This window comes from Triticum urartu, chromosome 5, assembly GCF_003073215.2.
Source record: "Triticum urartu cultivar G1812 chromosome 5, Tu2.1, whole genome shotgun sequence".
In the NCBI taxonomy this organism is placed as follows: domain Eukaryota; kingdom Viridiplantae; phylum Streptophyta; class Magnoliopsida; order Poales; family Poaceae; genus Triticum; species Triticum urartu.
The window spans coordinates 393,356,004-393,369,762 of NC_053026.1; the positions used below are offsets into that span (position 1 = coordinate 393,356,004).

The 13,759-nt window shown below is 43.5% G+C and overlaps 1 protein-coding gene across 1 annotated transcript; it reads left to right on the forward strand.

Moving 5' to 3' along the window:
• Positions 1-4,599: 4,599 nt before the first annotated feature.
• LOC125509240 lies at positions 4,600-9,688 on the forward strand. The gene is made up of 7 exons (XM_048674167.1): positions 4,600-5,136; positions 6,248-6,388; positions 6,484-6,849; positions 7,416-7,658; positions 8,252-8,344; positions 8,740-8,940; positions 9,177-9,688. Exons 1-7 carry the CDS (start codon positions 4,789-4,791, stop codon positions 9,387-9,389), a joined length of 1,605 nt encoding a protein of 534 aa, XP_048530124.1. The 5' UTR covers positions 4,600-4,788; the 3' UTR covers positions 9,390-9,688.
• The last annotated feature ends 4,071 nt before the right edge of the window (positions 9,689-13,759 follow it).

Genomic DNA, 13,759 nt, shown 5'->3' on the forward strand with positions numbered 1-13,759 from the left:
ACCGATAGACAAAGGGAATTGTATACGGAATTGATTGAATCCTTGACATCGTGGTTCATCCGATGAGATCATCGTGGAGCATGTGGGAGCCAACATGGGTATCCAGATCCCACTATTGATTATTGACTCGAGAGTTGTCTCGGCCATGTCTGCATGACTCCCGAGCCCGTAGGGTCTACACACTTAAGGTTCATGACGCTAGGGTTATAGGTAAAGTATGTACGCGGTTACCGAATGTTGTTCGGAGTCCCGGATGAGATCTCGGACATCACGAGGAGTTCCGGAATGGTCCGGAGGTAAAGATTTATATATGGAAAGTCCCGTTTTGGTCACCGGAAAAGTTTTGGATGCTATCGGTAACGTACCGGGACCACCGGGAGGGTCCCGGGGGTCCACCAGGTGGGACCACCAGCCCCAGAAGGCTGCGTGGGCCAAGTGTGGGAGGGGACCAGCCCCAGGTAGGCTGGTGCGCCCCCCACCAAGGCCCAAGGCGCGTGGAGAGTGGGAAGGGGGCAAACCCTAGGTCCAGATGGGCCTTAAGGCCCACCCTAGGGCGCCCCCCTCTCTTTCCCCCCTTGGCCGCACCCTAGATGGGTTTTGGGGGCTGCCGCCACCCCTAGGGATGGAACCCTAGATGGGGGCGCAGCCCCTCCCCTTCCCCTATATATATTGGGGAGTTTTGGGCTGCCAGACATAGGAGATCATCTCCCTCTTGGCGCAGCCCTACCTCTCTCCCTCCTCGTCTCTCGTAGTGCTTGGCGAAGCCCTGCTAGAGTCCCGCGCTCCTCCACCACCACCACGCCGTCGTGCTGCTGCTGGACGGAGTCTTCCCCAACCTCTCCCTCTCTCCTTGCTGGATCAAGGCATGGGAGACGTCACCGGGCTGCACGTGTGTTGAACGCGGAGGCGCCGTTGTTCGGCGCTTAGATCGGAATCGACCGCGATCTGAATCGCCACGAGTACGACTACCTCATCTGCGTTATTGCAACGCTTCCGCTTAGCAATCTACAAGGGTATGTAGATGCACTCCCCTTCACCTCGTTGCTTGATTACTCCATAGATTGATCTTGGTGATGCGTAGAAAATTTTAAATTTCTGCTACGATCCCCTATGCATCAAAAATTCTGTTTTTATCATTTACCTACTCGAGGACGAGCAGGAACTAAGCTTGGGGATGCTTGATACGTCTCCAACGTATCTATAATTTTTGATTGCTCCATGCTATGTTATCTACTGTTTTGGGCAATATTGGGCTTTATTATCCACTTTTATATTATTTTTGGGACTAACCTATTAACCGGAGGCCCAGCCCAGAATTGATGTTTTTTTGCCTATTTCAGTGTTTTGAAGAAAAGGAATATCAAACGGAGTCGAAACGAAACGGAATCAACTGGAGAAGTTATTTTTGGAAGGAAAGCTACCAGATGGACTTGGACCCCACGTCAGGAGCCAAGGGAGGTGCTCACGAGGGTGGGGGGTGCGGCCCCCCTAGGGCGCGCCCCCCTGCCTCATGGGCCCCCTGAAGCTCCACCGATGTACTTCTTGCACCCATATATACTCACGTACCCTAAAACTTCCAGAACAGAGAATCGATCGGGAGTTCCGCCGCCAGAAGCCTCCGTAGCCACCGAAAGCCAATCTAGACCCGTTCCGGCACCCTGCCGGAGGGGGCAATCCTTCTACGGTGGCCATCTTCATCATCCCGGTGCTCTCCATGACGAGGAGGGAGTAGTTCTCCCTCGGGGCTGAGGGTATGTTCTAGTAGCTATGTGTTTGATCTCTCTCTCTCTCTCGTGTTCTTGAGGTGATACGATCTTGATGTATCGCGAACTTTGCTATTATAGTTGGATCTTATGTTTCTCCCCCCCTCTACTCTCTTGTAATGTATTGAGTTTCCCCTTTGGAGTTATCTTATCGGATTGAGTCTTTAAAGATTTTAGAACACTTGATGTATGTCTTGCCGTGCGTATCTGTGGTGACAATGGGATACCACGTGATTCACTTGATGTATGTTTTGGTGATCAACTTGCGGGTTCCGCCCATGAACCTATGCATAGGGGTTGGCACATGTTTTCGTCGTGATTCTCCGATAGAAACTTTGGGGCACTCTTTGAGGTCCTTTGTGTTGGTTGAATAGATGGATCTGAGATTGTGTGATGCATATCGTATAATCATGCCCACGGATACTTGAGGTGACATTGGAGTATTTAGGTGACATTAGGGTTTTGGTTGATTTGTGTCTTAAGGTGTTATTCTAGTACGAACTCTAGGGCTGTTTGTGACACTTATAGGAATAGCCCAACGGATTGATTGGAAAGAATAACTTTGAGGTGGTTTCGTACCCTACCATAATCTCTTCGTTCGTTCTCCGCTATTAGTGACTTTGGAGTGACTCTTTGTTGCATGTTGAGGGATAATTATATGATCCAATTATGTTATTATTGTTGAGAGGACTTGCACTAGTGAAAGTATGAACCCTAGGCCTTGTTTCCTAGCATTGCAATACTATTTATGCTCACTTTTATCACTTGCTGCCTTGCTGTTTTTATTAATTCAGATTACAAATACCTTTATCTACTATCCATATACCACTTGTTTCACCATCTCTTCGCCGAACTAGTGCACCTATACAATTTACCATTGTATTGGGTGTGTTGGGGACACAAGAGACTCTTTGTTATTTGGTTGCAGGGTTACTTGAGAGAGACCATCTTCATCCTACGCCTCCTACGGATTGATAAATCTTAGGTCATCCACTTGAGAGAAATTCGCTACTGTCCTACAAACCTCTGCACTTGGAGGCCCAACAACGTCTACAAGAAGAAGGTTGTGTAGTAGACATCACTCCTGCTCTCCTGGTTCAAGGGACTATCGTCGAGAAGAAATTCTTTGTCTCGATCTGCAGGCGTAGATGGTGCGGCGATGTCTACGGACGCCGCTAACCTCCTTGGAGGGCATTGTAACGGTGGCGGCCCCGTCGAGCTCCGAGGAAAACCTCAGGTTTGGCTTGCCAGACTGGATGGTGGTGGCATGTGGCATCATCTACCTTCTTGGAGGCACTGTTTTGAAGCTCATATCTGCCGGAGAGATTGTGAAAGTGTAGCGGCATTGGATCACCGCGTAGACTCACAGGGAAGGGGCGTTTACTCTGGGGGAAGCCCTGGATCTGGGTATCCCGGATCGGATAATGGCAGCGTATGGCGTCACACCCCCTCTAGGGGGCATCTTTCTCGGAGCAAGTGCTGGCTAGAGGGGTCCAGAGGTAGAGCAGCATCGTATCCACAGTGTCGACCCCAGCAGGTCTGGACGACATGGTGCAGCGGAGTCTCGGTGGTAGATGCGTTGTGATGGACGAGTGCATGGCAGTGGTGCTATTTGGCACTGTGGCGGCATCGATGGCTGACCGGCCTGGCAAGGATGATGTAGATCTTTTTTCTGAAGATGGGTCGGCGGTATGATGGTGGCGGCGACTTTTTAAGCGTGTGCAGACGGTGTATGCTTTAGCTCTACTCCACCTGGTGTTTGCTGCTGGTACGTCATGCAGGCGGATCGACGATGACCCCGACTGTAGATGGTGAGGCGTGAGGGCATTTCCCATTGTCGAGTTTGTAGGTGTGGATGATGGCTTCGACTTGTCTAATATATGTTTTTGTCAGACCTTTCTTGAATAATTAATAATATTGTCATGTGCATTGCTTGATGCAGAGACCGGGGCTTGTTTCCTAAAGAAACATAGGGATCCAAAACAAAGTCATAACATGGGCAAACACCTTATATGTGGTTGGAGAACGTATCAAATGATCTTTTCGTCCTAGTGGCTAGTGATCTCACTAAAAGCACGTGTTTCAGTTAAAAGGAAAAGTAGGACCCTAATAAATACTACATATGTGGTATGAATACATGGCAACTCTAGACATTTTTTTATAATAAATTTAGTGGCGTGAGGATGAGAACTTTAGTTATCGAACATGACAACTTTTTTTTGGATGACAAGTTTCAGTTTTTCTATGTGATTTTTTTTTGGATGGCAACTTTAGTTATAAAAAAATATCAGGCCGGAGGGCATTGTTCCACACGTGTGACGCTTATCATTTGGGTAAAAATATGGTTAGCTCTCATCTAGATAAGAATTAATTAAGTATTATCTAACTGACTGAATCAAACAGAAAAAGAAAAAAAACATCAGCAGAGTCTCCAGGTAAAATCAATAACATAAAAAGTTAGACGAGATTTTATTAGTTCACATATGCCATCTTCATTCGAAAATATCTTATATTTTGGCTAAGCTAGCCTATCAAAATGTTTTGTACTCCCTCCGTAAAGAAATATTAGTGATCTAAACACTCTTATAGTTGTTTACAGAGGGAGTATTTTAGGAGGAGGTAATAGATTAGAATTAATAAATTCGGAAAAACAAACACCTGATCTGGGCCGTCCTTTTTTTAGCCAAGAAAAAGCAATCCAACGGAAAACAATATCGTCCCCGAGTGGGACCCGGACTCGTGCCCAACTAGATCCACCTAAGCTCAAAAAAAGGAAAAGAAAAAGAAAAACTAGATCCCCCTCAAAATCCAAAAGCGACGGGAAGACCGAAGACGTCTTGGAACTTGGAAGTTGGAAGCCCTCGCCGCGACGAACAGACTCCTCCTCCACTCCACGGCACCTTCCCCGACCGCGCAAGCCTCCTCGACGAGGTCGGACAAAAGAAAAAATCGCAAAATCCGTCGGGGAAGGGAGGGAGAGGGAACCAACCGCCGGCGCAGACATCTCCCCAGCCGGCCGGCGGCGATGGCGTCCCGTACCCGTAGGGGCGCCGGCCCCCTACCGCGCCTCTGTCTCCTCCTCCTGCTCGTGCTGGCCACGGGGCTGCCGCGGGGCGGGGCGTTGGGGCTGAAGCTACCGTTCAGCCCCGGGGACGTCCTCCCGATCCTGCCGCGGCAGGTGGCGTGGCCCGTGATGAACACCCTCCACAGCGCCGTCGACCTCCTGCCCTCCTTCGTCGCCGCCGTGGCCCCGGCCGCACCCTCCCCCGCCGTCTGGAACGGCTCCTGCTTCGCCGTGAACGAGGCGGCCCTTGAGCTCACCCCCGGCGACCGCAACGGGACCGAGATCGGCGGCGCCGTGCTCCGCCTCAAGGTCCGCACCTCAGACCTGAAAATCTTCTTAAATTATGTCGCCTGACCCGACTGCTTGGGTGTGTAGTTGCTAATTCATTCCGTGTAGGAGTAGTCACCTCTGGGAACTGCTCGTTTGAGGGGTATATCCGTATACCCATATATAGGTGGTCACTGAAGCTTCGGTGCAAATTAGGAAGAGTTGCTCTAGTGCATGCTTGCTGCTTAGTTATAATTAAGAACGGGGAGTGATGAACCGATGACTAATGAGAGCTTGCTAATTGTGTAGGGGATAATAGAACTTTAGTTCTCCCCATGGTGAACCTTTCTGAAAAGTATTGATTGATTTGTTGACCGAAACTAGCATTTGTTGTCATGGAATGCGCGCATTAGCTTCGCTGCTTTACTTTAATTCTATTTTTTTCCGTTGAGATCAAGATCTCTCAGCTACCGGTGAACTTCCGAGAGTTGTTTATTTGAGTTAAAATTTGCTCAGGCACCGACTGTAAATGGACCGACTTGAAATGGTAACATCGTCATATATGGTAGGAGATCTGTTCCAAAATAGAATAACAACATCATACCCAATTCTGTTTTTTTATTTTGAGATCTTATGGGTTACAACTCTAGCCTACCCCAACTTGTTTGGGACTGAAAGGCTTTGTTGTTGTTTACCTAAAAAGTCTTATATCTGTTTACAGAGGGAGTATTTCTGACAGACTCTATGCATATTGCCTGTGAACATCATTGTAGTATTACTTTTGTAATTTGAACTGAAATGCATTTGAAGAAGATGGTTCCTAATGGTAATGTTGTTTGGTGATATATAGATCTTACTTTCTACTCTATTCAAATTCACAACTTTGTTTTACTCCATTGTCTCACCCCGACTTGCTGATTGTGGTAATGCCACAACTATATCCAGGAGGTGCTGAATAGTATCGTATACCAACTTTCGTGTATGAACCCAATATTTTGCTTTAACCTTCCCGCAGTTGTAATTTTTGAAGCATAATCTTTGCACTGACTTGATCTGCACTGGACAGCTGGTGATTGTAAACATTATCTGTTTTTAATGGTCTGACTATCAGACATGGGTTCTGCCTTTAACAATAGCATATCCTGTTATGTAGACTGCTTCTGCTCAAAGCTGGACGTGCATGGATCTTTATGTGTTTGCAACACCATATAGGATAACATGGGATTACTATTTTGCGGCTCGAGAACACACTTTGGAGATAACGTCATGGGAGGAAGAAGCAGAGCTGGAATATGTGAGTTCTCTTTCTAAAAGATATCTTAAACAATTCAGTACCCCATGAAATTAATTTCAAGTTCTAAACTGTTCAATTACCATGTTTTTAACCAGGTTAAGCAGCATGGTGTGTCTGTTTTTCTCATGCCATCTGGGATGCTTGGAACTTTGTTATCTTTGATTGATGTCCTGCCCTTGTTTTCGAATACTGGATGGGGTCAAAATTCCAACTTGGCCTTTTTAGAGAAGCACATGGGAGCTACATTTGAGAAACGTTCTCAACCTTGGTTTGCTAATATTATGAAGGAGGACATACAATCTGGTGACTTTTTGGCTCTATCAAAGATTCGAGGACGATGGGGTGGGTTTGAGACATTAGAGAAATGGGTAACTGGTGCATTTGCTGGGCATACTGCTGTGTGCTTGAAAGATGAGAACGGTGATGTTTGGGTTGCAGAATCAGGCTTTGAGAATGAAAAGGTAATATAGCTTTCTATATCGTATGAATGGAATCTTTGTTGTTCATTTCATTTTCTCCATGTAATATATGCTATCAGTTGATAACATGCTGTGGCTGCTGTCATTTAATTTCTTATTTTCACCCTTATCATGTCTAGTATCAACATAATTTATACTGCTTGGTTACACTTGATAACATGCTGACCCTAATCATGTCCAGCATCTACATAATTACTGATGCTTATGATCCTTCTCACCTTCTGAATATACTCAAAAGAGTAAAGGTTAATGTAGGTGATGTACTTCTTGTGTTATTCTCACCAGTAAACCTATCCTTTTGGTTTAAAAATACATGCTGGACCAACTGTAGTGTGTGAAATTATGATTTTGGTGGCCAACCTTTAGTTGCTAGATTAGCCTTAAACTGGATAATTTTATGTCCTTTTGGGCTTTAGGCGCCTGATCGTCTTAGTATCTGCAAAACTAAACCAGCAGAACTTTTTGTTGCGAAAAACTGGCACACAGTGTTTCATGTATGAAAAAGTGCATTTTTGTTTTGTCTTGACTATACTGAATTTCAATAACAGGGAGAGGAAATTATTGCTATAGTTCCTTGGGATGAATGGTGGGAAATGGCACTGAAGGATGGATCAAATCCTCAGATAGCCCTTTTGCCATTACACCCTGATATACGCTCTAGATTCAATGAAAGTGCCGCATGGGACTTTGCACGGAGCATGGTCGGAAAGCCGTATGGCTATCATAATATGATATTTAGCTGGATTGATACAATAGGAGATAATTATCCACCTCCTCTTGATGCTAATCTGGTAATCTCTCTGGTCTTCCCAAAGCTTCGATTTCAATTGTTTGGATCTGAATCAAGTTCCATATTTAGTTTTGGCATTCTCAGTGCTCATACGCATTCTCGTTGATTTTTTTGGTGCCTATGTAAGTTTATTTTGCAGATCAGAAATATTTTTTGTGCTAATGCTAACCAAACTATTGCCTGTGCACGGGAGTCATCCCATGAACTTACCTACTTCATACACCCATACGGCCATACCACTCTTTCTTGAAATCTTGATAAAGCACGTGGTTTCATATAGTGAATGTCTGTTTTTAGTTAAAAGTAGAAAAGCTAGATAGTATTATCTTGTTAAAATCTTAGCAAACATACTAGGAAACCTGTATCAAGGTAGAAGAAAGCACTTGATCTCCTGAAGTTCTCCTGAAGTTAGGTGGAAAAAAGATACTGAATTGGTAATGTTGATGTCCTGACACTATTGACCACTTTTAGCCTTTCAAACTCAAGATACGCTATAAATTGGTTGCTATAGCTGATTTAAATTTAGTTCATGCATTGAACAGTTTATCATCAGTAATGTTGGATTTGCCAACTTCTGTTATTTATTGTTTTCAGGTAATGGCTGTTATGTCAATGTGGACTAGATTGCAACCACTTTATGCTGCGAACATGTGGAATGAAGCCCTTAACAAAAGACTTGGGACTGAGGTTTGTAAACTTGTTTGTATTGTGGCTTCCTTTGATGGGTAGTGCCGGAGTGTGTAGGGTCCTATAAGTTTGTAGTAGTTACAGCTGACACAAGGTTAAGCAGTGTGGTGGTTTCTGTGAAATTTCATTTCTGACACCCGAGTTCTTCTCTGGCTGTACGCATGCCACTGGCCCTCTACTGCAGCTAACCTTTAGATGCACTACTACTGTGGGGCCTTTTGTTGGTGCTCTGGTAGGGAGTTCTATGAGGCTTAGTTGGCCTTGAAATATATTTTTGCTCAAATAAGCTTTTATTATTATTATTTTCTACTAAAAGATAGGTAAATAGTGCTCCTGTGTCTATCTACCCAAAAGTTATACCCGGCTATCAATTTCATGGTGTCTATTTTATGTAGGGTTTGGACCTTCAGGGTATCATTCTTGAGACTGAAAAGCGTGGCATGTCTTTCGATCAGTTGCTCACCATCCCTGAACAAGATGAATGGGTATACAGTGATGGTAAATCAACTACTTGTGTTTCCTTCATTCTTGCGATGTACAAGGAAGCTGGAGTATTTGCTCCTTTCACAGAATCAATTCAAGTCACCGAGTTCACTGTAAGTGCCCAAGTCCCGTACCTACCTGTCATAGTTGCAATTGAAAAAGTGTTAATTCTTCTCTGTTCATGCATTTCTACATCTGAGACGATTTCGAACTTTCAGACTGAACATGAGATATATTATGTGAAAGGATAATAGGGCTTGAGAAGTAGCGTATGTTAATTTCTAAAAGGGCTTTCTTTTGGTTGATTGATCCTGTATCTAGTGTGTTACTAAATTACCTTCTGCCCCAGATACGGGATGCATATATGCTCAAGATATTTGAAGACGACCGGACCAGGCTCCCAAGCTGGTGTCGTACTGAGGCAGACAAGCCTCCCTTCTGCCAGATACTTGGGGAGTACAGGATGGAGCTACCAGAGTACAACACGATAGAGCCGTACGCAAAAATGAACGAGAACTGCCCATCCTTACCCCCGACGTACAAGCGACCATCGCGCTGCTGACATGAGACGGCGTACATAGGCGACTGCCCATGTTTCCGGTGCTTAAATTATGTAAACAAACTACGCTGTATATAAATGTTTGGTACAGGTAGCTGTATCCACGGGTTAGCAAAAGGCAGTGCATAGTTTTCTGCTAGTTAGCGTAGCAGTTTCTGAACCCAGGCCTCCAATGTGAACCTGGATAGAAGATTCGCTCGCATAGATAGAACTTTCAACCATAGCTTTGAAAACTTGTTGATGATGATCTTGGCTTCATGAGATGTATGCCCCTGAAATAAAATCCTCCATGTATTCTCAAATGTTGCATGGCGTGCATTAGCTTCCATTTGTTCTCTGACCAAAAAACATACATTCAGAGGCTAGGCCTTTCTTTTCGAGGTTATGTGTCCGGAGATCATTAAGAGCATGGCCAAAATCTTTATTTCCTATTGTGTTCATGATTTGTGCCGTGAATAATATTTTTAACTCTACAGCAATGCATATACGAAATTGATTTTGATAAATAGCAAAGGTCCATCCTCAGAGGTTTAAGTTGCAGCAGGTTCTAACAAATAACCAAAGGGTCCATTCTCAGAGGTTGCGGGAGTGCCTGAATATAATTCGAAAGCTCTATTCTGCTATCGAGCTTAAATGCACCCTGTACACAGTAAAAAAAATGGTAAACAAATTTTAAAATCTTTTTTTAAAAACTTGGACAAATGTTTATATGCATACCAAAATGCTTCATGCTGAAATATTACAAGCATAATTTTTTTTGTCAAAGTTTACCACAAAAAATTCAGATTTTTTAAAACTTGTTTACTATTTTTTTTAATTTTACTGTTCATCAGGGAGCATTTGAGCCCAGAGCAGATACTCCACATTCCGGCCAACTACCTCAACCGTATGGATGAAGTGAAACAAAGAAATGCTTCATATAGATGTATGCCGTTTTAGGGCTTGACATGTTCTTCAAGGCGAAACTATGATCATTAATTTTGTATGTGGATATGTCATTTCGAATAAAAATAACTAGCAAACTTATCCGCATAATGAGCGCCATTGTGCCTAAATTCTCATCTACAATTTAAACATTTTTTTATTTTGCATCAATGTTCTTGTGAGTTCTAAAGAATGCCATGCCACACAATATGTAAAATAATGATGATTTATCCAAATATAATAAAAGAAATAGTACACTTGTGCTGGACCCCCCCCCCCCCCCCCCCCCCCCCCCCCCCCCCCCCCCCCCCCCCCCCCCCCCCCCCCCCCCCCCCCCCCCCCCGCGCGCGGGCCCTCTCTCCCTCTCACCTCACATGCGCGCACGCACAGAGGCGAATGCTGTTATGCAAATATCATTAAACATGAAGAAAGCCGCTTGTCAAGGAACCATTTCTTAACATAATTAAGTTAAAGATCATGGATCATAAGGTTATACCAGTTGAAGATTTAGACAGTGGAGTGGCAAATTACCCCAAAAATACACGATATGCAACAAAATTCCATTTGCGTGCATCATCAGAAGGGAAAATTCAATCTTCATGAATCCACAACTCACGGCAATGCTTTACAGTTAACCCAAATCACATTTATAACTAGGTGATTTTTCCGCGCGTTGCAATAGGAATTTAAAAATTAATTTTAGATGAATTATGTATGAAGAAATGATCTAAATCAAAAGCTATTATTTTTTATGTTTCATACTTGCACCGTGTGTGAACAAAGAGTCTGCATATGGTTTGCATGAGATTGCAAAATAATACTCTCTCTGTAATAATCTAAACGCTCTTATATTTCTTTCTGTTGGAGATATGCCCTAGAGGCAATCATGTATGATGATATTTTCTATGTGTTTATAAATAAAGATAGTCCTTGGACATTATCAATGATGTGTATCAGCAAGTACGTGACTTGTTTGTGGGACTATGCATTGTATGATGACTGTCCTAAAAGGTCCCTAGTCGAAAGGGCTGTGTGGACGTGCAGCCAACTAGACTAGCATATGACACGGTCGATGGCTTGGTCTCACTAGCCATGGAGCATTGGATGCTAATCGGATAATATGGACTTGGAAGGATCTGGTCGGATCCGACGTAGTCGGATCCGAGTCGAGATAAGGTCCGAGTCGGACAGACCCAACTATGAGACGCAGTGATATGTCATCTGTGAGTCTAGTACAACATATGTTCTATGTCATAAGACCTGAGTTGACGCATGTACTCGGGATAGTGACAGACTTGCTTTGGGCCGACCAAACTGTAACATCCCAAAATTCTAAATTTTGGAATGTTATACTAAATAGATAGATTTAATTGATTGTGTGAAATTGAGTGAAATTCGAAACCTTTTTGAAAGTTAAATGAGAGGGAATAAAAGGACTTTCCCAAACTTTCATTTTGCATTTATGATCTTCGTGAATTCAATTTTTTTTCAAATACAAAACCCTAGAGAGAAGATGACATGACTTCTTCCATTATTTAAATGACAAGGGGTGTTGAAAATATTTGAATTTTATTTGGAAAATATTTCAAATTCAGAAATTTTAAGCAACGCAATGATTTTCACGAGAGGAGATAAAATGACTTCTTCAAATTATGAAATATGAGTTGGGAGTTTCAATGATCAAATTCAAAGTCCTTTTGAAATTATTTTCAATTTGGAATTGTTTGAGTTTTATTCAAATTGTTTTTCTCCAAAAATAAAATATATGGAAAATAGGGTAACATGATTCCCTATATTAGAAAATTGAAGAAAAATTAATTTGAAATCATTTTGGTATTTTTAAAATGATTTTTATTGGATTTTATTAGACCAGTAGCACTCTTTGTTTTATCTGAATTTGTTTGAATTTTATTTGACTCTAGAAAAATGTTCATGTCGTAGAAAATCTTTTTCTGGACCAGTAGCACTCTTTGTTTTATCTGAATTTGTTTGAATTTTATTTGACTCTAGAAAAATGTTCATATCGTAGAAAATCTTTTTCTGGACCAGTAGCACTCTTTGTTTTATCTGAATTTGTTTGAATTTTATTTGACTCTAGAAAAATGTTCATGTCGTAGCAAATCTTTTTCTGAAAATTTTGATATATTATATGCCAGTATAATATTTTTATTTATTTTGCTTTTATTATTTTATTTGTCTGGAAAATGTTTTATTAAAAAAAACTTTCCCCGACTGGGCCGGCCCAGCCTAGTGCCAGGCCAGCCTAGCCCGCTCCGCGTCGCCCCCGACCTCCGGACGAACTCCGGCTCCCGCACGCCGCCGCGCCGCCATGGGAGGTCGTGCTCGCCCCGGCCTCCTCTGCCCCCTCGCCCACGCCTCCCCTCCCCTCCTATAAAGGGCGACGTCCCGGCCCCGTTTCCCTCTCTCTCCTCTCGCCGCCGCCGCCCACGTAGCGCCGCCGCCGCATCTCGTTGGCGCCGCACACCCGCCCGTCGCCGCGCTTGTTGCCCGCGCCACCGACGAGCTCTGCCGCACTCGTCGCCGCGCTCCGCCACCGCCGCCACACCTAGCTGCCGCCGCCCGCGCCTCGCCGCTGCTAGCCACGCCGCCGCCGTCGAAGACCGCCGCTGCGGGAAGCCGCCGTCATCGTTGACCCGCGTAGACCGGTAATAACCGCCCGGTTCGCCGGTTTTTATTTAGGTTTTTTTTTCGATTTTTCGTTTTAAAAACCGGTTTTTCTTTTAAACTAGTTAGTTAGTAAACGTTCGCTCGTTAGGTCTTCTCAGCGAACGAATTCGTTCATTAAGGTTCTGTTAGCGAGCGTTCGCTCGATAGATTTTTTTTCTCTGTTTTAATTCCGGCCAGGGACCTATATGTGATAATTTGTTTTATAGATTAGTCCCTGATCTTGCAACGCTCATAACTTTTTGCTCGATACTCGGAATTCGATGAAACCAACGCCCACGTCTTCGTTACGATCCCCTCTATCCAGTAATCCAACTCAAACATGTTTTTGAAAAGTTTAAAATTTGAATTTGATTAGATTTGAATTCAAACTTCGTTTGATCATAACTTGAGTTTCGTAGCTCCGTTTGAGTTGATTCTTTTTGCAAATCGAAGCTCTTGACCTAAACTTTCTGATAAGGCCAAATTCACATAATTTTGGTACTGTTAGAAATTGTTTTATGATGCAAGAGTTATTTGCTTGGTTTTGACGTTTTCCGAATTGTTTTCTTTGTTCTCTCCGCTCTTTGAGTGATTGCTTATGTGTGGTTATTATTGCTTGCTTACGATAGATTGACCGGAGTGTGATGAGTAGAGCTATCAAGAGTTATGAGTGCGAATCATCTTCATCAACATTGCAGGCAAGTTCACACTTTGATCATATCCCTTCCATACCCAGTTTTTATGCATTAGTTTCACCCTCAAACATTGCGTGAGTAGGATTG

Coding starts and splice junctions, on each gene's coding strand:
- LOC125509240 (XM_048674167.1), top strand. CDS start 4,789: ATGGCGTCCCGTACCCGTAGGGGCGCCGGCCCCCTACCGCGCCTCTGT. Junction 5,137..6,247: donor GCGCCGTGCTCCGCCTCAAG/GTCCGCACCTCA, acceptor CCTGTTATGTAG/ACTGCTTCTGCTCAAAGCTG. Junction 6,389..6,483: donor AAGAAGCAGAGCTGGAATAT/GTGAGTTCTCTT, acceptor GTTTTTAACCAG/GTTAAGCAGCATGGTGTGTC.